The sequence below is a fragment of the Carcharhinus amblyrhynchos genome, unplaced genomic scaffold (genome assembly GCF_965287045.1).
Source record: "Carcharhinus amblyrhynchos unplaced genomic scaffold, sCarAmb.v2.hapA scaffold_984, whole genome shotgun sequence".
NCBI lineage: Eukaryota > Metazoa > Chordata > Chondrichthyes > Carcharhiniformes > Carcharhinidae > Carcharhinus > Carcharhinus amblyrhynchos.
The window spans coordinates 22,472-47,347 of record NW_027650724.1 but is presented as its reverse complement, the minus strand read 5'-3'; the positions used below and the strand labels follow the sequence as shown (position 1 = coordinate 47,347).

The 24,876-nt window shown below is 49.3% G+C and overlaps 1 protein-coding gene across 1 annotated transcript; it reads right to left on the bottom strand.

The window, feature by feature from the left end:
- Positions 1–602: 602 nt before the first annotated feature.
- LOC145340404 (glycogen synthase kinase-3 beta-like) lies at positions 603–23,824 on the bottom strand. The gene is made up of 10 exons (XM_080184875.1): positions 23,815–23,824; positions 23,420–23,607; positions 22,948–23,031; positions 22,299–22,409; positions 21,285–21,415; positions 17,152–17,258; positions 9,003–9,100; positions 2,445–2,540; positions 1,777–1,963; positions 603–781 (listed from the first exon to the last, which is right to left on the bottom strand). The coding sequence occupies exons 1-10, from the start codon at positions 23,822–23,824 to the stop codon at positions 711–713; spliced, it is 1,083 nt and encodes a 360-aa protein (XP_080041001.1). The 3' UTR covers positions 603–710.
- Positions 23,825–24,876: the final 1,052 nt, after the last annotated feature.

Sequence of the window (24,876 nt, the reverse complement as noted above, 5' to 3'; positions counted from 1 at the left end):
GGGGGGAGGAGAGGGGTCGAGGGGGGGAGGAGAGGGGTCGAGGGGGGGAGGAGAGGGGTCGAGGGGGGGAGGAGAGGGGTCGAGGGGGGGAGGAGAGGGGTCGAGGGGGGGAGGAGAGGGGTCGAGGGGGGGAGGAGAGGGGTCGAGGGGGGAGGAGAGGGGTCGAGGGGGGGAGGAGAGGGGTCGAGGGGGGGAGGAGAGGGGTCGAGGGGGGGAGGAGAGGGGTCGAGGGGGGGAGGAGAGGGGTCGAGGGGGGGAGGAGAGGGGTCGAGGGGGGGAGGAGAGGGGTCGAGGGGGGGAGGAGAGGGGTCGAGGGGGGGAGGAGAGGGGTCGAGGGGGGGAGGAGAGGGGTCGAGGGGGGGAGGAGAGGGGTCGAGGGGGGGAGGAGAGGGGTCGAGGGGGGGAGGAGAGGGGTCGAGGGGGGGAGGAGAGGGGTCGAGGGGGGGAGGAGAGGGGTCGAGGGGGGGAGGAGAGGGGTCGAGGGGGGGAGGAGAGGGGTCGAGGGGGGGAGGAGAGGGGTCGAGGGGGGAGGAGAGGGGTCGAGGGGGGGAGGAGAGGGGTCGAGGGGGGGAGGAGAGGGGTCGAGGGGGGAGGAGAGGGGTCAAGGGGGGGAGGGAGGGAGGAGCAAGGGAGGGAGGGCCAGGGGAGAGTTGGTACGGAGGTGGGGAGGAGAGAGGAGACGGGGTCACTGTGCTGTGGAATCTCTTCTTTCACGAGGCGTTGGATGCTGTGGTGCCACTTGTCGAAGGCTTGTGAATGTCTGAGGAAGCTCCACCCTCTTCTACAACAAGAAAAGAAAATGATAATCAAACCTGATAATCTGTGGGAGACAGAGGTCGAAGAGATGGGGGGAGGAGGGTGCAGGGAAGGTGGAGAGACCGAGGGGACGAGGGCACTGAGAATGTTCCGGACCCTAGAGCTTCTTCCTGCTGCTCCGCCTCCCTCTTAGTGTGGCGAATTGACAAGGTGATGGGGCTGCCAGTTAGTGAGGGGTCTGTGCAGTGACAGAGCTGAGGGAAAGGGGGGTCTGTGCAGTGATGGAGCTGAGGGATAGTGGGGTCTGTGCAGTGACAGAGCTGAGGGATAGTGGGGTCTGTGCAGTGACAGAGCTGAGGGATAGTGGGGTCTGTGCAGTGATGGAGCTGAGGGATAGTGGGGTCTGTGCAGTGACGGAGCTGAGGGATAGCGGGGTCTGTGCAGTGACGGAGCTGAGGGTTAGTGGGGTCTGTGCAGTGACGGAGCTGAGGGATAGTGCGGTCTGTGCAGTGACGGAGCTGAGGGATAGCGGGGTCTGTGCAGTGATGGAGCTGAGGGATAGCGGGGTCTGTGCAGTGATGGAGCTGAGGGATAGTGGGGTCTGTGCAGTGATGGAGCTGAGGGTTAGTGGGGTCTGTGCAGTGACGGAGCTGAGGGATAGTGGGGTCTGTGCAGTGACGGAGCTGAGGGATAGTGGGGTCTGTGCAGTGATGGAGCTGAGGGTTAGTGGGGTCTGTGCAGTGACGGAGCTGAGGGATAGTGGGGTCTGTGCAGTGACGGAGCTGAGGGATAGCGGGGTCTGTGCAGTGATGGAGCTGAGGGATAGTGGGGTCTGTGCAGTGATGGAGCTGAGGGATTGCAGGGTCTGTGCAGTGACGGAGCTGAGGGATAGTGCGGTCTGTGCAGTGAGCGAGCTGAGGGAAGATATATCTGAGTTAATCTGACTGCTGAGGCAAGCGGTTGTGTGGGCCTGGAGCTTGCACTCTTTCACCTGTTTGTGCTGCTGCATTTGAAACTCACCAGCTGAAGTAAAGGTGAAGAGTTCCGGGAGCTCGCGTCCATTAGGCAGCCGTGTCGAATGATCCCGAAGTTCATCGAAGAATGGATGTGCACAAGATTCGAGAGGTGAAAGGCGCAGAGAGGGTGTGTATTCCAGCAGCCGGCTACACAGGGCAATAGCTTCGGGAGGCGTACGCGCTTTGAAGACCTGCACAAAGTAAATGTAGAGCGACACAAGAGAAGTTCAACAGCAGATACATACCCAGAACATCACCATAACAGGAGGGGATAGAGGAAAGATTGAGTGGCAAGAGCGAGCTTTAAAAGGGACAATGTTTGGGAGATTGAGGGGGTTGCAGTCCCCTGGAGTGGGGTTGAGGGCATGGAGTATCCCCTGGGGCATCAAGGCAGCACAATTTACCCCCCAGGGGAGGGGGTTCAAGGGAGCAGACAGTCTCCCTCCTGGGGGGAGGGGGGGGTGCCAAGGGAGCACAGTTTCCCCCCAGAAAGGGGTGGGGGCGAGGGAGGTATCAAGGAAACAGACAGTTCCCGAACACCCACCTTCCTGGCACTCGAGGGAGCAGACAGTTCCCTGCCCCCACTCCTGGGAATTGTGGGATTGGACCATTCCTTGGAGATCGAGGGAGTTTTGGGTTAACCCTTTCTTGACCCTCTCCACTGACACTCACCTTTGTCCAGGGATGTGCTTTAATTTGGGGGAATTTGAACTCTGTATAATTGGGATTCATTTCCCGAATCTGTTCCCGTGTGGGTGTTCCCAGCACCTGCACAAAACAAAGAAATAGGAAGTAATCACGGACAGCTCGACAGAACACATCGGCGCGAGGGGGGAGGAGGAGGAGAAGGCGCGAGGGGGGAGGAGGAGGAGAAGGCGCGAGGGGGGAGGAGGAGGAGAAGGCGCGAGGGGGGAGGAGGAGGAGAAGGCGCGAGGGGGGAGGAGGAGGAGAAGGCGCGAGGGGGGAGGAGGAGGAGAAGGCGCGAGGGGGGAGGAGGAGGAGAAGGCGCGAGGGGGGAGGAGGAGGAGAAGGCGCGAGGGGGGAGGAGGAGGAGAAGGCGCGAGGGGGGAGGAGGAGGAGAAGGCGCGAGGGGGGAGGAGGAGGAGAAGGCGCGAGGGGGGAGGAGGAGAAGGTGCGAGGGGGAGGAGGAGGAGGCGTGAGGGGGAGGAGGTGTGAGGGGGGAGGAGGAGGAGAAGGTGCGAGGGGGGAGGATGGTCATCTCTGGGCTACTGCCTGAACCGTGTGCAGATGGGCGTAGGGTTGACAGGATTAAGGAAGTGAATGGGTGGCTCAGGGATTGGTGTGGGAGGAATGGGTTTGAATTTATGGGGCATTGGCACCAGTATTGGGGTAGGTGGGACTTGTTCGGGCGGGATGGGGTTGGTCTGAACCGTGCTGGGACCAGAGTGCTTGCGAATCGAGTAAAGAGGACTGTAGACAGGGCTTTAAACTAATTAGGGGGGGAGGGTGCGAGGGTAGGTGATGTTACGAGGTCTAAAGTTAAGGAGAGGGTACAGGTAAGGGAAGAGGCCGAGGATGTCCCAATAATAGAGGGAGTAGGGGGCGTGAGTATAGTTGGTGGCGTTACGGCAAATAGGGTCCAGGTGAAGGCTGGGATGAAAGCGCTTTATCTGAATGCACGAAGCATTCGGAATAAAGTGGATGAGCTGGTGGCGCAGATCAGCACAAATGGATACGATCTGGTGGCCATTACAGAGACGTGGCTGCAGGGTGACAGGGACTGGGAGCTGAATGTACAGGGCTATCAAGTGTTTAGGAAGGATAGGCAGGAGGGAAAAGGGGGGGGGTGTAGCTCTGCTGATTAAGGATAGCATCATGGTGGTAGCAAGGGATGATATTGGAGCCAAGGAGCAGAAAGTGGAATCGTTGTGAGTGGAGATTAGGAACAGCAAAGGGAGGAAGACGCTGGTGGGTGTCGTCTATAGGCCCCCGAATAATGATCTGGAGGTGGGGCGGGCTGTTAACGCGCAAATAAGTGCGGCGTGCAGGAATGGGACGGCCGCAGTTATGGGGGATTTCAATCTGCATATTGATTGGTCGACCCATGTTGGACGCGGGGGGCTCGAGGAAGAGGTCTTGGAATGCTGCCGGGATAGTTTCCTCGAACAGAGTGTGTTGGAGCCGACGAGGGAGTGAGCTATCTTGGATCTGGTGCTATGTAATGAGGCGGGTAGAATTAGGGACCTTGTGGTGAAGGATCCTCTTGGGGAGAGTGATCATTGTATGGTGGAGTTTCTGGTGCAGATGGAGGAGGAGAAAGTGGGTTCCCGGACATGCGTCCTCTGTTTGAATAGAGGGGAGTACGGTAGGATGAGAGAAGAATTGGCGAATGTGGACTAGGGGAGCGCGTTGGAGGGAGGGTCTGCTGAGGAGCAGTGGAGGATCTTTAAGGAGATCTTTCTTGGTGCTCAGCGGAAATTTATTCCGATGGTCAAAAAGGATAGTAGGAAGGGAGGTAATAAGCCGTGGATAACGAAGGAGGTGAAGGAAAGTGTTAAATTAAAAGCGGAGGAATTTAGAGTAGCTAAGAGTAGTGGGCGAGATGAGGATTGGGAGAGGTTTAAATGTCAACAAAGATTGACAAAGAAGTTGATAAAGAAGGGTAGGAGAAACTATGAAGCTGGGCTAGCGCTTAATATAAAAAAGGATAGCAAGAGTTTTTATAAATATATAAAAAGGAAGAGGCTGGCTAGGGTGAATGTTGGTCCTTTAGAGGATGAGAAAGGGGACCTAGTGGTAGGGGATGAGGATATGGCTAATGTATTGAATAACTTTTTTGTTTCTGTCTTCTCGGAGGAGGACGTGAATAATTTGCCGGGTGTTAGCGATGGAAAGGTGGTAGGACTGGAGGGTCTTAATGACATTACTGTTACTAGAGAGGCGGTGCTCGACAGACTGGAGGGGCTGATTGTGGACAAGTCCCCAGGACCGGATGGAATGCATCCGAGGATTCTGAAAGAAATGGCGGAGGTGATAGTGGATGCCTTGGTGGTTATTTTCCAGACGTCGCTGGATTCTGGGGAAGTGCCGGATGATTGGAAAACGGCTAATGTTACGCCGTTGTTTAAGAAGGGTGCCAGGCAAAAGGCGGGGAATTATAGGCCGGTTAGTTTAACGTCTGTGGTAGGTAAAATGTTAGAATCTGTCATTAAGGAGGAAATTGCGAGACATCTTGAAGGGAATTGCTTGATAGAGCAGACGCAGCACGGTTTCATTAGAGGGAAGTCGTGTCTGACAAATTTACTGGAGTTCTATGAGGATGTGTCTAGGGCGGTGGATAGAGGAGAGCCGGTGGATGTGGTCTTTCTAGATTTTCAGAAGGCGTTTGACAAAGTACCTCACAAGAGGTTATTGCAGAAGGTCGAGGGACATGGAGTTGGGGGTAGGGTATTAGCGTGGATAGAGGATTGGTTGTCAAATAGGAGGCAGAGAGTGGGGGTCAACGGGTGCTATTCGGATTGGCGGATGGTGACTAGTGGAGTGCCCCAGGGGTCAGTGCTGGGGCCTCAGCTTTTTACCATTTATATAGATGATCTGGAGGAAGGAACCGAGTGTAGGGTGTCGAAATTTGCTGATGACACCAAGCTTGGGGGAACGGCAAATTGTGCGGAGGGTGTGGAGAGTCTGCAGAAGGATCTAGATAGGCTGGGCGAATGGGCCAGGAAATGGCAGATGGAATTTAATGTTGGCAAGTGTGAGGTGGTCCACTTTGGTAGGAATAATGGTAGGAAGGACTATTACTTACGGGGCGAAAAACTGCAGCAGGCGACGGTGCAGAGGGACGTGGGGTCCTTGTGCATGAGTCACAAAAACCCAGCTTGCAGGTGCAGCAGGTGGTCAGGAAGGCGAATGGGATGCTGGCCTTCATAGCGAGGGGGATTGAATATAAAAGTAGGGAGGTCTTGCTGCAGCTGTATAGGGCATTGGTGAGGCCGCAGCTGGAGTACTGTGTGCAGTTTTGGGCGCCGCACCTGCGCAAAGATATTTTGGCCTTGGAGGGAGTGCAGAGAAGGTTTACTAGGCTGATACCGGAGTTGAGGGGGTTGAGCTATGAGGAGAGGCTGAATAAACTGGGCTTGTACTCGTTAGAGTTTAGAAGAATGAGGGGAGATCTCATTGAGACTTATAAGATGATGAATGGGATGGATAGGATAGAGGTGGAGAGACTCTTTCTGCTCAAAAAAGACAGTAGGACTAGGGGGCACAGCCTCAAGATAAAAGGGGGGCGTTTTAGAACGGAGTTGAGGAGGAACTTCTTCACTCAAAGGGTGGTGAATCTCTGGAATTCTCTGCCCGTTGAAGTGGTGGAGGCTGCCTCGCTAAATATTTTTAAGACGCGGGTTGATGGGTTTTTGATAAGAGAGGGGATTAAGGGTTATGGGGAGAGGGCGGGAAAGTGGAACTGAGCCACTTCAGATCAGCCATGATCTTATTGAATGGCGGGGCAGGCTCGAGGGGCCAGATGGCCTACTCCTGCTCCTATTTCTTCTGTTCTTATAAGGCGCCGGGGGGGGGGGGGGGGGGGAAAGAGAGACAAGGGAGAGGTGAATGAGGGGGGATGAGGGAGGGAGTTTCCGAAACTCACGGCACTCAGAAAAAAAAATTTCTTCTCATCTCCGTCTTAATTGGGTGAGCCCTTATTTTTATTCAATGACCCCTATTTCTAAATTCTCCCACAAGAGGAAAACTCCTCTCTACATCCACCCTGTCAATAACCTTCAGAAACTTAAAGGTTTTGATCAAGTTCCCTCTTCTCAACTCCAGTGGATACAAATCTAACCTCTCTAACCTTTCCTCATCAGACAGAACATTCCAGACAATCGTCTGGTAAACCTTCTCTCAACTGCTTTCAAAGTATTTACATCATTCCCTAAATAAGACGCCAGATATGGTCAAATTCATGCTCTGTACAACTGATACATATTCTCCTTGGCTTTGTACCTCACAATACATGATAACATTCTATTAGCTTCCCTAATTAATTGCTCCATTAACCTTTTGCGATTCGTGTACTGGGACACCCAGATCCCTCTGCACCTCGGAGCTCCGCAACCTCTCACCGTTCAGACAATGTGCTCTTTTTCATTCTTCCCGCCAAAATGGACAATTTCACATTTTCCCAAATTATACTCCCATTTTCCCAGACCTTTGCTCACTAACTTTCCCCATCTATATCTTTGTAGTCTCCGTATGTTCGCTTCGCAACTTACTATCCTACCTTTGTGGTGTCAACAAATTTGGCAAACATTCTTTCATTTAAATCATGTATATAAATTGTAAAGAGCTGATCTCGTGGCACACCACTCATCACATCTTCTGACCAGAAAATGACCCATTTATGTCTACTATTTCCAGTTAGCCAGCCAGTCATCCTATCCATGCTAATATGTTACCCCATACATCCTTAGCTTTTATTTCTTGCAATAATCTTTGAGGTGGCACCTGATCAAATATCTAAATCCAAGTACAGTACATCCACCGGTTCCTTGTCATCCACTGCACAGGTTACATCCTCAAAGAACTCCAATAAATAAACATTTTCATAAAACCTCAGGTTCTCCAACACCTTGACATCCAGCTGCGGCCTCACCAATGTCAGCTACAGCAAGACCTCCCTACTTTTATATTCAATCCCCCTCGCTATGAAGGCCAGCATCCCATTCGCCTTCCTGACCACCTGCTGCACCTGCAGGCTGGGTTTTTGCGACTCATGCACAAGGACCCCGAGGTCCCTCTGCACCGTCGCCTGCTGCAGTTTTTCGCCACGTAAGTAATAGTCCTTCCTACCATTATTCCTACCAAAATGGACAACCTCGCACTTGCCAACATTAAATTCCATTTGTCAGTCCCTGGCCCATTCGCCCAGCCTATCTAGATCCTTCTGCAGACTCTCCACGCCCTCCGCGCAATTTGCCGTTCCCCCAATCTTGGTGTCATCAGCAAATTTCGACACCATACACTCGGTTCCCTCCTCCAGATCATCTATATAAATGGTAAATAGCTGAGGCCCCAGCACTGACCCCTGGGGCACTTCACTAGTCACCAACCGCCAATCCGAATAGCACCCATTAACCCCCACTCTCTGCCTCCTATTTGACAACCAATCCTCTATCCACGCTAACACCCTACCCCCAACTCCATGCCCCCTTACCTTCTGCAATAACCTCTTGTGAGGCACCTTGTCAAACACCTTCTGAAAATCAAGAAAGACCACATCCACCAGCTCTCCTCTATCCATCGCCCTAGACACATCCTCATAGAACTCCAATAAATTCGTCAGACACGACTTCCCCTTAACGAAACCGTACTGCGTCTGCTCTATCAAGCAATTCCCCTCAAGATGCCTCGCTATTTCCTCCTTGATGACGGATTCTAACATTTTACCTACAATAGACGTTAAACTAACCATCTTATAATTCCCTGCCTTTTAACCCAGCCTGCAGGTGGTCAGGAAGGCGAATGGGATGCTGGCCTTCATAGTGAGGGGGACTGAATATAAAAGTAGGGAGGTCTTGCTGCAGCTGTATCGGGCATTGGTGAGGCCGCAGCTGGAGTACTGTGTGCAGTTTTGGTCGCCGCACTTACGCAAGGATATTTTGGCCTTGGAGGGAGTGCAGAGGAGGTTTACTAGGCTGATACCGGAGTTGAGGGGGTTGAGCTATGAGGAGAGGCTGAATAAACTAGGCTTGTACTTGTTAGAGTTTAGAAGAATGAGGGGAGATCTCATTGAGACATATAAGATGATGAATGGGATGGATAGGATAGCTCAGAAAGGACAGTAGGACTAGGGGGCACAGCCTCAAGATAAAGGGGGGGCGGTTTAGAACGGAGTTGAGGAGGAACTTCTTCACTCAAAGGGTGGTGAATCTCTGGAATTCTCTGCCCGTTGAAGTGGTGGAGGCTGCCTCGCTAAATATTTTTAAGACGCGGGTTGATAGGTTTTTGATAAGCGAGGGGATTAAGGGTTATGGGGAGAGGGCGGGAATGTGGAACTGAGCCACGACAGATCAGCCATGATCTTACTGAATGGCGGGGCAGGCTCGAGGGGCTAGATGGCCTACTCCTGCTCCTATTCCTTATGTTCTTATCTCTCAGCTTCCACACCCTCCCACACCTCCTCTGATGTCAGTTCCCCGATTCTATTCACCACCCCCCAACCCTGCCCCCACTCTGACGACCCTCAGCATTCTGTGAATGATCAGTTCTTACCTTAATTATCTCTACAAGCTGGTCCACTCCACTGTCCCCTGGGAACATGGGCTGTCCCAGTAGCAGCTCAGCCAATACACAGCCAGCCGACCAGATGTCTGCACAAAAAGAAAATGCACCTTAGTTTTTCAAAGGCAAACTTTCCAAAAGGAAGACATGGGAAAATCTGTCAACATATACAGCCACTTCAAATCACCACTGAACACAAAACTAGATGTAGAATAAAGCACCCTCTACACTGTTCCCATCAAACACTCCTAGGACAGGTACAGCACGGGGTTAGATACAGTGTGAAGTTCGCTCAAAACTGTCCCCATTAAACACTCCCAGAAGAGGTACAGCACAGAGTTAGATACAGAGTAAAGCTCCCTTGACACTATCCCCATTAAACACTCCCAGGACAGATACTGCACGGAGTTAGATACAGAGCAAAGCTCCCTCTACACCGTCGCCATCAAACACTCCCAAGGCATGTACAGCATGGAGTTAGATACATAGCATTACTGAGTATTGTGATGGGATAAGGGACCATTGTGTAAATCATTGGGGAAATGTACACAGCTAATTGGCTGCGTGTAAACGGCCCCTTTTCTTATTCATTCATAGAAAACCTACGTCACTGGCTTGGCCAGTATTTATTGCCTATTCCTAAATGTCCCTTGAGAATGTGGTGCTGAGCCGCCTTCTTGAACTGCTGCAGTCTCTGAGGTGTAGGTACACCCACAGTGCTGTTAGGAAGGAAATCCCAGAATTTTGAGCCAGTGATAATGAAGGAAGGCAGATATATTTCCAAGTCAGGATGGTGAGTGACTTGGAGGGGAACATCCAGGTGGTTATGTTCCCAGATATCTACTGCCTTTGTCCTTCTGAATGATAGGGGTCATGGGTTTGGAAGGTGCTGCCCAAGAAGCCTTAGTGAGTTTTTGCAGTGTATCTTGTAGATAGTACACACGGCTGCACTGTGCATCGGTGGTGGAGGGAATGAATATTTGTAGATGGGGTGCCGATCAAGTGGGACTGCTTTATTCTTCACAACAATTTTTTTAAATTCAGTGTGTCGCTTTTGGGCATTTTAGAGGGTATTAAGAGTCAACTGCGTTGCTGTGGGTCTGCAGTCACAAGTAGGCCAGACCGAGTAAGGACAGCAGATTCCCTTTCCTAAAGGGGACATTAGTGAATCAGATGGGATTTTACAACGAAGGACAATGGTGTCATAGTCACAAACGCTGAAACAAGATTAATTAATTTAATTTGAACTTCATCAGCTACACCTTAGAGCATTACCTCAGGCCTCCAGTGACACTACCATGGAGCTCTGCCTTCCTCTCACAACCTTGCAAACTTATTTAGATACGTAGGTGGTGCCAGAGGACTGGAGAATTGTAAACGTGACAGCTTTGTTCAAGGAGGATGCAAGGATAAGCCCAGTAAGGACAGACCACAAGGCCATACGAAATGGGAGCAGGAGTAGGCCAATCGGCCCCTTGTGCCTGCTGTGTCATGCACTAAGGTGCCAGTGTTAATTCCACTTTCCTGCCTGTGCCCCTGTAATCCTCAACTCCTTCATCTATCTAACTCAACCTTGCACATAGTGAATGACACCCCAGTGCTCCCTGGGGGTCTTGGTGAGACATCTGGACAGTGCGTGCAGTTTTGGGCTCCATATCTGAGGAATGATGTTTTTGCTATCGACAGATGCAAGGGAAGGTTTACCAGATTTTTTCTGGAGGTGGCAGGGCTGACATATGAGGAGGATTACATCAGTTATTCACTGGAGTTCAGAAGAATGTGTGGGAATCTCATAGGAACCTATAAAATTGTAACGGGACTAGGCAGGGTAGATGCAAGAAGGATGTTCCCAATGGGGGTGTCAAGAAGCAGGGGTCAGAGTCTGAGGAGACAGTGTGAACCATTTAGAACGAAGTGACTTAATCTTTCCTGGGATGGCAGTTCTGTCATGAGGAGAGACTAAGTCAAGATAGGATTATATTCACTGGAGTTCAGAAGAGTGAGAGGGGTTCTCATAGAAACTCATACAATTCTAACAGGGTTAGACAGGATAGATTGAGAAAGAATGTTCCCAATGGTGGGAGAAACAAGAACTAGGGGTCATAGTTTGAGGATAAGGGGTAAAGCTTTTAGAACTAGGGTGAGGAGAAATGCCTTATGTAGGCACTTATGTGGAATTCACTACCACAGAATGTAGTTGAGGACAAAACATTGTCTGATTTCAAGAACAAATTAGATGTAGCTCTCAGGCTGAAGGGCTCAACAGCTATGGGGGGGGGAGATCAAGAGATATGGGAGGGAAGGGGGATCAGGATATTGAATTCGATGATCAGCCACGATCAAAATGAATGGCAGAGCAGGCTCGAAGGGCTGATTGGCATACTCTGCTTCTTGTTTCTATAAGGGAACATTTCTTCACTCACAGAGTTGTAAACCAGTGGACTTATGACCACAAAATGTCGCTGAGGTCAAAACATTGTGTGTTTCCAAGTGTTTAGATGTTGTTCTTCGGGTGAAGGAGATCGAAGGTTATGGGGAGAAAAAGTGTAGATGATTGAGTTGGATGATCGGCCACGATCATAATGAATGGCAGAGCAGACCTGAAGGACTGAATGGCCTCCTCCTATTCTTTACATGCCCAAGGTACTGATCCTTTCCTCAAAAGGTGAGCCCTCCCTCCCAAGGCTAATCAGTTTAAGATCAGTAGTGAGGAAACTTCCTGTGAGACTAATTCTGGGTAAAATAAACAGCCCCTTGCAGAGGCAGGGGGCAATTAAGGGAAGCCAAGCTAATATGCTGCACTTGTTTGGGATTCTTGAAGAGGTCGCAGGTTAGATCAGGGCAGACAACGCTCTGTATATAAACCTTCAAAAAGGTATTTGATAAATTACTACGTGTTAAAAATGTGCACAAAATTACAGCCCTTGGGAGAATAGGGGCAGTATCTGCAGGGGGACATAGTCCGTTCAAGGACAGAGAGACAGCACATTGAATGGTTGCATTTAAAGGTTGCTTTTAAAGGGGTTAGAACAAACAGTACTGCTGTTTCTGAACTAAGTTAACAGTTAGATTTGTCAGTAAAAAGCACGAATTATAATAAGCAGATAATAAGACACCAGGGGGCGAGGGCAAGGAGAAATTTTGGATGCGGGGGAACCACATAACCGTGGAGACATAGATATGGATGTACAAGGTGGTAGGGTAAAGGATGTACCATAAGCAACAGGTGAGGAGACCTTTTTGTAGATGGCTCATAAATATTTGGAAGGATCGCCCCGGATGGGGTGGGCAGTAGTAAATGACAAATTGGAAATGGCAAAGTCAGAAAGAATTGACGAGTCTATTTGCGGGAAGATGCGGGAAGCACAGGGAGCGAGCAAACAGACAGATCATGTTTGGAGACGAAATTATAAGGTAATGACACTGGAGTGCATACAAATCTCTCTCCTGGGACTATACCATGGACACTCATGTGGGAAGAGGGGCCATGGCAACTAGTATTGGAAAAGAATGGTGGTGGAAAGGAATGGGAAGGGACATAGCCTGGCATTGTCACCAACGATGCGCGCGATACAACCCCGGTCGACCCATTAAAACTAAGATGGGACACCAACACTGACCAAAGGGGCACTGGGAACATCTGCAAATAGATTTCACAGGGCCACTACCACAATCCCACGGCAAAACCCATTGTTCGCTTATCATAGACCAGTTTACCAGGTGGGTAAAAACATTCCCTACCAGAAACTGTACTTCTAGAACATTGGTAGAGGAGGTAATCCCTCAATGGGGAATACCCATACAAATCGATTCGGATCAAGGGGTGCACTTCACCAGAAAGGTGATAAAAACTGTGTGCCAATTGACGGGAATGAAATAAAAGTTCCATACCCCCTACCACCCGCAAAGTTCTGAAATGATGGAACGCATGAGCCCCATAAGAATGCCCTGGCCAAGGCCATGCAAACCCAAGGAAAAACATGGACAGAAGTATTACCTACTATAATGAGGTTAAGAGCCACCACAAACCGGACAACTGGATTAACCCCTTATGAACTAATGACAGGAAGGACGATGCAATTACCAGAAAGCATCATAACAGGTTGGGCCAATGTAGGTCAACTAATAGACAAAGTGAAATGATATGTTTTCGAACTAAGCACCCAACTAAAAGAGATACGTAAGTTAGTAACAGATAATCAGGAACAGACGCACAGAGAGAGCTTGAAATGCTCCCTTATATCCCAACAGCAGGAAATCATGTCCTAGTAAAAACATTACCTGAGAAACCAGGATTTGCACCAAAATGACGTGAGCCATATGAGGTTATAATTAGTGGAGATACCTGTACCTGTCTGGATATAATGGGGAAAGGTGTATGGAAACATTGGACCCAGCTAAAATTGCACAAAGCCACAAATGAGTGACATTGAAGTGACCCGAGTGCTTTCCCCAAAACAGATGACGACTACAAAATTAACTGACGCGTTCAGGTTGGCAATACAGCCTTTGGGAAATTATTAACAGAGTGATAAGATTGATACTTGCCTGCTGTGAACGTGTCTAAGATCGCGTGTATAATTGCATCACTCTACGTTATCATGATTGTAAGATTGATAGGGCTAGAGGATAACTTATTCTACAAGGCTCACGAACATTTACACGGTAATCGAACTGTGTCACCCGCTAGCCTAATCTGTAGAGGCCCTATCTGTGGCCACCTCTGGGTGGACCCCCCACAACTTACATATGGCAGATACCTCGGACGCACCCTGTAAAGGACAAACAGGCAAATATAAAAGGGGTATATAGGGAAAATGTGTGGAACTAATAAACCCCACAGATCCTGTGTGCAGGGGGCTCCAGGGAATGGGAGGAAAAGTATGCTCAGATGATGCAGCTATCCGCTTTGCTTCTCGAGGCAGGGATGGGGACGTGCATGTGCCTTGGTCCCTAAGAATGTTTCATGTGTACAGACACAGTGTGTCGTCAGCACTGTCGGGTAAACATAGGCCAGTTCACTTGTACCTGTAACAAGAAAAGATGCCTGAACGTAACCACGGGGAGACAACTCATTTGTGGTCAGTGTAATGGGACTCACATCAGCTCATGGACATACCCGTTTGACACTTACCAATTAGTAGGATCAGGCAGGTCAAGTGAAATGAGCAAATGGCGGTATATACAGTTCGTACAGACCGATAACCAGGATATTAAATGCTACCGGGCCAAGAAGGGATTTGTGTTCCGCCTCAACGGCACCTTCACGACGGCAACACCAACCCTCCTGATCCTTTTTGCAGTAGGAGCAATAGGACCACTCACTGTTCCATGCCCCCAAAAGGGGCATATCCAGACAAAGATAGTAATCCGGGCCATCAGCAAGGAATTCTGTGCCAATTGGGAAGTTCCAGTCACATTGGGATCATCACTCGACTACAGATTCCTTGGGCCCCTGTCTCTGGGGGGGTCTGGGGGTCAGGTGGGCGAAGCAGGAGTAATTAGTGCCAAAAATAGAAACCATATTACCTGTGGATTAACCATCCTGGGAAACAGTACATCAAAGGCACTGGAGGCTGTCAACCAACAATTAGCTGAATTAAGATTATACGTGCAGCAGACCCACTATCCCATAGACTGTCATTTAGCCCAACAGGGGGGAGTATGCACAGTAACAGGAGACTAATGTATAACGCATGTTACAGATGAATCCTACGATATCATCCAAGTCATTAATGACATAGGAAAGCAGCTCGATGACTTTAGACAAGGCCCCAAGAAGGGGGATAGCTGGCTCGATTGGTTATTGGGAGGATCCTGGGGGTCCTATTTAGTGCATGGACTGATCATTCTCATTGCAATAATAATTATCTGTTGCCTAATTGTCGGATGTCTTAATGTCTGCTTATAAAGTCATGATGACATGGATTGCGCCAGGGACCAGTATGGTCATGAAGAAGAACACCTGATGGGTACACCCGAAGACGACGACAATGAAGGAAAGGACAAGAAGGTGAACATCGATCTGTGAACGCACGACCTTTGGTTACAGGTCAGGCATATCAATTGCCGAATCCAACGATGCTGCTATTGTTGGTCCATTGGATTATCAGATCATAATCCTGACCAAAAGGGGGAATTGTTGGAGTAAACTCAAAATTAAAGGATACAAGATGGTTACCTGGCACAAAATGGACTCTGGGAACTGACTTGGGCACAGACATTGCACAACAAAGAGTTAAAATCTGTTAGTGTTTACATTACTGCAAGAAATAGATCAGATATTGAGGCACCTTAGCTTGAGATAAAGCAGAGCCAAAACAATGAGTTTTAGCGAAACCACAGTCATTGATGGGGGCATAAATGCATAAATGTGTCTACTCGATGTCCGTAATTGTCTACTCGATGTACAATGATGTGCTAATGACTAATGTCCGTACTTGTGCATTATTTGAAAATGTACAAAAGATACTCAACTGCCATTTTAAAATTAAGAAGGTGACCGCGTGCACTGCAGAGAGCCCAGCACTTCTCCCAAAGCTTTGCCTGATAAAACTTGTGTATTGAATCTTAGATCTGACTCCCACAATCCCGCAAACGCACACGGGTGAGGGGCAGCAAGCAAACACGTGCAGGCGAGGGGCAGCCCACAAACACACATGGGTGAGGAGCAGCATGCTAACACACACAGTTAAGGGACAGTCTTAACATCAGTCATCGGGAAAATCTTAAAAGCTATTCTTAAGGGCATTATAGCAGAGAATCTGAAACATTCAAGGTAATTATGCAGACTCAGTATGGTTTTGTGAAAAGGAAATATTGTTTTACTATTTTATTAGAATTCTTTGACAAAGTCACGTATTGTGGGTAAATGTGACTCTGGAGGTACTATACTTAGATTTCCAGGAGGTGCTAAAGCAAAGGTTGTTGTGTAAAATAAAAGCTCATGGTGGACAGGGCAATATATTGGTACAGATAGAATATTGCGTAAACAGAGTTGGCATCAATGGTCATTTTTTGGAATGATGGTTGTTAATGAGTGCTGTGCTGGGGCGTAAGATTTTTATAATCGAAGTAAATAACTCAGATATAGAGACTAAAGGGATAGTTGCCAAATTTGCTGCTGCTACAAAGATAGGTGTAAAGTAAGTTGTGAAGAGGAAATAAGGAGGCTACAAAGATGTAGATAGGCAAAGTGAGTGGGAAAAGATCTGGCAAAGGATGCAATTATTATTTGACAGGGAGACTAAAAATATCATCTGAATAGTGAGATGCAGAGAGGTCCGGGTGTCTGAGTGCATGAATCACAAGATGTGCTTGTGACTTCAAGTGTCTTCCTTGAAACACAGTGTTAGTAGAGGTAAGAAAGAGCTGGATAGATTCTAGGTAAGCATGAGAGATGAAGGGCCGCCTGCTGGGGTGGGTGGGGGGAGCTGTCACCCCAGTGCCACCTGCGGGTGGGGGTGCTCCAGGGCCACCTGGGAAGAGGGAGGGGAGGGGGAAAGGGGTGGGGTGGGGGATGCCCCAGGGCCACTTTGGGGAACAAGGGATGCCCCAGGGCTGCCTGTGGGTGGAAGATGCCCCAGGGCTGCCTGTGGGGGTGGGATGCTCCAAAGGCACGTGTGTGTGTGTGTGTGTGTGTGTGTGTGTGTGTGTGTGTGGGGGGGGGGGGGGAGTGGTGCCCTAGCCTGCCAGCAGGGGTTGCTGGCAGAAGGGCCCAAAAGGCCACTCACAGGTGGGCAGGAGGAGGGGTGCAAAAGGCCAGCAGAGTTCAACAGCAATGTGGGTGGAAGTTACAATCAAATCAGCCATGATCTTATTGAATCTTTGGAGCAGGTTCAAGGAGTTGAGTGGCCGACTACACCTGATTCTTATACGTGACAGTATGTAAACGAATAGCAGTCTCTCTCTTCCTCTGCGGTTCCAGCTTTTGCCTCCTCCCCCTCGCCTCACTCTCGCATCCTCCCCCCTACCTCCAACCCTCTCGATCTCTGCACCCCCCCGTCCCCTGCCTCCACCACTCTTCACCTCTGCCTCCCCCTCCCCCGCCACCACCACCCGCTCCCCCCCCCCCCCCCCCCCCAAACCAACCCCCTCGCTACCTTCTTACTCTCTGACTTCCATCTGGCCTCTCACTCACCAATGGATGACGTGTAGTCTGTTGCTCCGAAGATGAGCTCAGGTGCTCGATAATACCGTGAGCAGATATATGATACATTGGGTTCTCCCTTGATGAGCTGCTTTGCGCTGCAATGAACAGAAACACAAGTTTAGACTGGTGGAGCAGGGAGCTCCCCCTCTGTTCATGTGCAGTAACAATGAAGGCAATGAATCAGAAACAGGTCTGCAGTCATGCTCACGAGGTTGTGAGTGGGTAAGAGTGGAAGTGGCGGGGAAGGTGGGGGGTGCGGGGGGAGGGTGGTGAGGGCTATGGATCGCCTCACATCACATGGCAACCAAAACCAAGTAACTGAGATGTGATCACATTGAGCAAACAGCACGTGAGATATGGCAACATTAGTGTGCAGCATGACACATGCTAAAAACTGAAACATTACAGTGAAGAGCAGCAGCAAAATGGCTATTACAGCAAAGTATTACAGTGAGAGGGGCGAGGGGAACACAAAACTGTAATAAATACAACATCATGTCTCACAAACAGAGAAGTAAACTGTGAAACCGGGGACAGACTGCAAGAAGGGCCACAGTAAAGATTGTAATCAGGGACACATTATAACAAGGGGAACAGTAAACTGTACAACCAGGAACACACTGCAACAAGGGGAACAGTAAACTGTGTAACCAGAAACACATTATAACAAGGGGAACAGTAAACTGTGTAACCAGAAACACATTATAACAAGGGGAACAGTAAACTGTACAACCAGGAACACACTGCAACAAGGGGAACAGTAAACTGTGTAACCAAGGGCACACTGTAACAAGAGGAACAGTAAACTGTGTAACCAAGGGCACACTGTAACAAGAGGAACAGTAAACTGTGTGACCAGGGGAACAGTAAACTGTGTAACCAGGAACACACTGGAACAAGGGGAACAGGAAACTGTGTAACCAAGGGCACACTGTAACAAGAGGAACAGTAAACTGTGTAACCAGGAACACACTGTAACAAGGGGAACAGTAAACTGTGTAACCAAGGGCACACTGTAACAAGAGGAACAGTAAACTGTGTAACCAGGGGAACAGTAAACTGTGTAACCAAGGGCACACTGTAACAAGAGGAACAGTAAACTGTGTAACCAGGGGAACAGTAAACTGTGTAACCAGGAACACATTGGAACAAGGGGAACAGGAAACTGTGTAACCAAGGGCACACTGTAATAAGAGGAACAGTAAACTGTGTAACCAGGGGAACAGTAAACTGTGTAACCAGGGGAACAGTAAACTGTGTAACCAGGAACACATTGGAACAAGGGGAACAGGAAACTGTGTAACCAAGGGCACACCGTAACAAGAGGAACAGTAAACTGTGTAACCAGGGGAACAGTAAACTGTGTAACCAAGGGCACACTGTAACAAGGGGAACAGTAAACTGTAACCAGAAAAACACTGCAACAAAGGGAGCAGTAAACCGTGTAACCAGGAACACAGTATAACAAGGGGAACAGTAAACTGTGTATCGGAGGCACATGCTCTAACAAGAGCAGTAAACTGTATCCGGAGAACACTGTAATAGGAGAACCATAAACTGTGTAACGGGAATCCACTGAAACAAAGGGGACACTAAACTGTGTAACCGGAGACACATTGTAAAAAGGTGAACAATAAATGTGTAACTGGGGACGGACTTCAACAAGGGAGCAGTAAACTATCCAACAGGGGACATACTGTAACAAGGGGAGCAGTAAACTACATAACTGGGGACACACTGTAACAAGGGGAGCAGTAAACTATGTAACCGGGGACACACTGTAACAAGGAGAACAGTAAACTGTGTAGTGGGTCTAATTAACAAGGGGGACAGTAAAATGCATAACTGGAGATGCACAAAAAAAGGGGGAAGTAAAATTTGTAACTGGGACAGACTGTAACAAGGAGAGCAGTGAACTATGTAACTGGGAACACACTGCAACAAGGGGAAAGTAAACTGAGTAACCTGGGACACACTGTAACATGGGAAGCAGCAAACTGTGTAACTGGAGACAGATTGTTACAAGGGGAACAGTAAACTATGGAATGGAGACAGAGTGTAACAAGAGAGGCAGTAATTTATCTAATCAGGGACACACTGTAACAAGGGAAAGAATAATCTGTGTAGCCAGGGACAGACTGTTACAAGGAAACAGTAAGCTATGTAACTTGGGGCAGACTGTAAAAACAGTAACAAGCTATGTAAATAGGGGCACACTGGAACAAAGGAAAGTAAACTATGTAACTCGGAACAGATCGTAACAATGGGAACACTAAACTGTGTAAACAGGGACACCCTGGAACAAGCAGAACAGTAAGCAGTAACCATGGATACACTAAAATTGGGAATGATAAACTGTGAAACCGGGCAAACATTGTAACAAGGAACAGTAAACTGTATAACCACGGAAACATTGTAACAAGGAGATCAGTAACCGGGGATGCACTGCAACAAGGTGAACAGTAAACTGTGTAAGTGGGGATACAATAACATGGGAAACAGTAAACTGTGTAACCAAGGACATACTGCAACAAGGGGACAGTAAACTGTGTAACCGGGCAAACATTGTAACAAGGAACAGTAAACTGTGTAACTGAGGATGCACTGTAACAAGTGAACAGTAAACTGTGTAAGCGGGGACACACTAACAAAGAGAACAGCAAACTGTGTATCTGGAATAAACAGTAACAAGGAGAACAGTAAATTGTGCAACAGGGGACACACGGAAACAAGGGGAACAATATTCTGTGTAACCGGTGACACCCTGTAACAAGGGGAAGAGTAAACTGTGTAACTGGGAACACACTGTAACAACAGGAACTATAAACAGTGTATCCAGGTCTCGCTAACAAGGGGGACAGCAAACTGTGTAACTGGGGACACACTGTAACAAGGGGAACAATATACTATGTAACTGGGGACGTACTGTAATAATGGGAACAGTAAACTGTGTAATCGGGCACACACTAACAAGGGGTGCAGAAATGGGGACACAGCATTACAAAGGAAGCAGTAAACTGTGTAACCAGGGCACACTGTAATAATGGGAGCAGTAAACTGTGTACTGGCAACACACTAACAAGGGGAACAGTAAACTCTGTATCTGGGATACACAGTAACAAGGGCAACAGTGAACTGTGTCAGATTGTCACAAGGCAAACAGTAAACTGTTTAACTGGGGTCACACTGTAACAAAGGGGGCAGTAAATTGTGTAACCAGGACACACTGTAATAACGGGAACTGTAAACTGTGTATGCAGGTCACACTGTAACAAGAGGGACAGGAAACTGTAACTGGAGACGCACTGTAACAAGGGGAACAGTAAACAGTGTAACCAGGGACACAGTAACAAGAGAGCAGAAAACTGTGTAACCAGGGGCACACTGTAACAACAAGAACTATAAACCGTGTATCCGGGTCACACTAACAAGGCGGACAGGAAACTGGTGTAACTGGGGACACAGCATTACAAAGGGAGCAGTAAACTGTGTAATCAGGCACACACTGTAACAAGGGGGACAGTAAACTATAATCGGGCACACACTGTAACAAGGGAACAGCAAACTGTGTAACTGGGGACACAGCATTACAAGGGGAACAGTAAACTGTGTAATCAGGCACACACTGTAACAAGGCAATAAACTAATTGGGGACACAATGTGAATCATGGTAGGTTGTTGCACAAGGTGAAATCTCACGGGATCCAGGGTGAGGTTTCTAAATGGATACAAAGGATTCTTTTTCAAACTGTATCACCCCATGAGGTACAGACTCAGTATCCCCTCCCCCATGAGATAGACTCAGGATACCCCCCCATGAGGTACAGACTCAGTATCCGCCCCCCTCCCCATGAGATAGACTCAGTATCCCCCCCGACAAGATAGACTCAGTATCCCCCCAGCAACATTCCCCATTACCCCTCCCTCCCTCACCATCATCCACAGCAAGTTCACAACACCTCCCATGAGAGCCTTCTGCCTCCTTCTGACGACCAACTCACACCCTCACCGCCCCTGCAATTGCCATCTCCTGCTGCTCCAGCACGGCAGAGAGGTCAGTAGTCGGGGTCTGGTAGAGTGCTTGGTGCCAGTAAGATTGTGCCCGCTCTGGGCTCACCTACCTGCCAAAGTCACAGAGCTTGAGGACTGCGGTCTCGGGATCCACTAACAGATTCTGAGGTTTAATGTCTCGATGACATACGCCCTGGGAATGGATATACGCTAAACTGCGGAATAACTGGTATATGTACACCTGAAGGGGCAAGGGCAGAGTTGAGATGTTACCCACGTTCCATTTCCGCAACTTGTCTGCAACATCAAGCTCAAATTCTTACCAGATATTCAGTAACTGCAAAAGCACACACTATGTACCCTGACCACACACAGTTTAGTCAACCCCCTAAGTAAAGCACAGTGCATGGCCAGCACTTCAAAATACACAGCGAAAAAGCTAGCACCACTTCAATACATCACAGGACTTTGTGGCAGGGTTCTCAGACTCCACAGTGCCAGAGCTGCTGATGGGTTGTGACCTTAGCCCTCAGCCTGCCTGGCACCATGGACACCACTCAGTCATCAGTCAGTGAGCAGATCAGTGAGTTTGAGTCCCACTCCAGATCTGAGCCTCACACGCCAGGCAGACACACAGTGTTCTATGGGGGAGCGCCGCACCGTCAGAGGGGCAGGACCAGGGGAGCGCCGCACCATCAGAGGGGCAGGACCGGGGGAGCGCCGCACTGTCAGAAGGGCAGGACCGGGGGAGCGCCGCACCGTCAGAGGGGCAGGACCGGGGGAGCGCCGCACCGTCAGAGGGGCAGGACCGGGGGAGCGCCGCACCGTCAGAGGGGCAGGACCGGGGGATGCTTTACTTTCACAAGGTAATAGAAAATAGCAGCAAGACTAGGCCATTCGGCCTGCAAGCCCACTCCACCATTCATTATCATGGCTGTTCATTCAAATTAATATCCTGATCCTGCCTTCCCACCATATCCTTCCCAGCCTCCCCAGTCTTGCCTTAGGTGGGCAAGGGGCACCTCCCAGCTTCCTGTCGGTATGGTGATGAGGGGGGCAGGGTAAGCAGTGGCAGGGTCTTGCATTGTACCCATTTGAATGGTGAAAAGGTTGCCAACACTCACCTTCACGTAGATCATGGGGATGGATTGCTTGGCCTTACTGAAGTGCCGCGCGACTCGATAAACCGTCTCCGGAACGTAGTCTAGAACCAGATTTAAGTAAACCTCATCTTTCTGTTGAACACAAAAAACATCTGCAGTATTTACCACAGACACCCAGTCCTCTAAAAGAGGGGCAGCCCACCCGAGACCCTACCCCGGGGAGCAAGGCGCAGTCCGTTCAACACACTGCCCCGGGGTGGGGAGGGGACAGTCGGTATGTACTCTTCCCCCGAGCAGAGAAGCAATAGTCCAAAACTCTAACCTCCAGCTGAATGCAATGCCTGATAATCAGCCTCGTGACAAACTAGACGCATGTTTCCCATATCCCCGACACAATCATCTTCCCATTTCAGCCAAAACCCCCATTCAAACTCGCACTTTTCTCCAATCATGACCCCTCACACTCACTCTTTGCCTCTGCCCACTTGCCCTCACCCTCCGTCAATGCCCCCTCAAACCGCCCATGGCCCCTCGTTCCAGCCACACCCCCTTGACCTGCCCATAGCCACTCGCTCCGCCCACACCCAGGCAATCTGCCAGCGCCCCCTTGACCCGCCTGCACCCCACAAATTCACTGCATACCCATGTAACTTCACCATCCAACTCGTACCTTATCACCACTGGAATAGAAGAAGTATCGGAGCCGGACGATATTAGAATGATTCAATTTACGCATTATCTGTAATTCCCGGTTCTGTAGAAAGAGGGGCATCGGAATCAAATCGTTCTCACAGTGCGCGCACGACACGGCCCGCGCGCTGGGGACCGGGCGCACGACGCGGCTCGTGCGCTGGGGACCGCACACTTGACACAGTTCGCGCACTGGGGCTGCAAACTTGTCACGGCTCTCGCATTGGGGACTGGACACTTGACACAGTTCGCGCACTGGGGCTGCACGCATGGCACAGTTCACGCGCTGGGGAATGCGTGCATGATACGATTCGCCCGCTGTGGAATGTGTGTTTAACATGGCTTGCGCACTGGGGTCTGTGCGCATAACATGGTTCAGGCTCGGGGGACTGAGCATAACACAGTTCACGCAGTGGGGCAGAGGTTATAGCAGTTTACACTTTTGTACTCACCTTGAACCTCTTATCCTGTAGAACCTTCTTGATGGCGACCAATTCTCCCGTGTTCACCAGCTTTGCTTGGTAAACTACCCCAAAGGAGCCATTGCCGATCACTTTAATATCTGTGTAGGACACCTCCTGGGGGATGTCTGGCCCCTGCCCTGGTGTGGCCACTACCTTTGTGACCTTACCACCATCTCCTGTAGGAAAAAGAATGTCCTCTTATCACCCACAGACAGCAAGTAGCAATATGACAGGGCCTAATGAGCAGGTAGACAGAGCGAGGAGGGGCTTTAACTAGCGGAATGACTGAGCAAGGAGGGGCTTTCACCAGTGGGACTCTGTTATTCAACAGCAGATTGTGATTGCTGCGTGTCCTCTCCACTCACTCCAAGTAAATGTCTAACTTGCTTTCATCCAGCTTACTTGACAACTGTTGTGTCCCCCAAAGTGATTTACAGCCAGTATATGCTCAGTTTCATCATTTAGCCACTGTTATCAGACAGGCAACTGGCATGCGCACAGCACGATCCCACACAAACACAACAGAGAACAGACACTCTCAGTTTCAAGACAGTACAGTACTTGCACATTACTGCCTGCTGCATCAGTCTGAATATCTGACCTCACGAACTCCAGCAGTCGGGACAAAAAGAAGTGAAAGTTTAAGCCGCTGAGGGTCAAATTATACTGCCCAGGTCAGTGGTCAGCAGGGGGACACATGAAGGACAAAGGACGTGAGAACCAACAGGATAAAAAGATACAATACTCCCAACAGATCTCAGTAGCTATTATGCTATGCCACAGCACAGTGGTTAACACTGCTGCCTCACAGCATCAAAGATCCGGGTTCGATTCCTGGCTTGGACCACTGTCTGTGTGGAGTTTGCACATTCTCCCCGTGTCTGCATTGGTTTTCTCTGGGTGCCCTGCTTTCTTCCCACAGTTCAAAGACGTGCAGGTCAGATGAAGTGGTCATGCTAAATTGCCTCTTAGTATCAGGGGGAATGGATAGGTAAAATGCATGGGGTTGTAGGGATAGGGCCAGTAAGGGATTGTGATTGGCAGGGTCAATGGGCCAAATGGCATCATTCTGCTCTGTAGGATTCTATGAAACCAACATATTCTTCACCCAAAAACAAAACATTCCCAACCCCAAAACTACAGAATTCCAAAAAAAACCCCAAAACACATTGTCAGCCCCAAAGTATCACAACTCAATAAAAAACAACACATTCCCCACCAAAAAAAATCTCAACTCCACAAAAACCAAAACATTCTCAGCCAAAAAACACAGCCAAACACCCCAACACACTCACCCAAACAAAAACACCACAACTCCAAAAAAAACCAACACATTCCCCACCAAAAACACAACTCAAGAATCAATACATTCCCGGCCCAAAAAACCAACACATTCTCCATGCAGAAACACCACAACTCCAAGAAAACCAGCACATTCCTGCCCA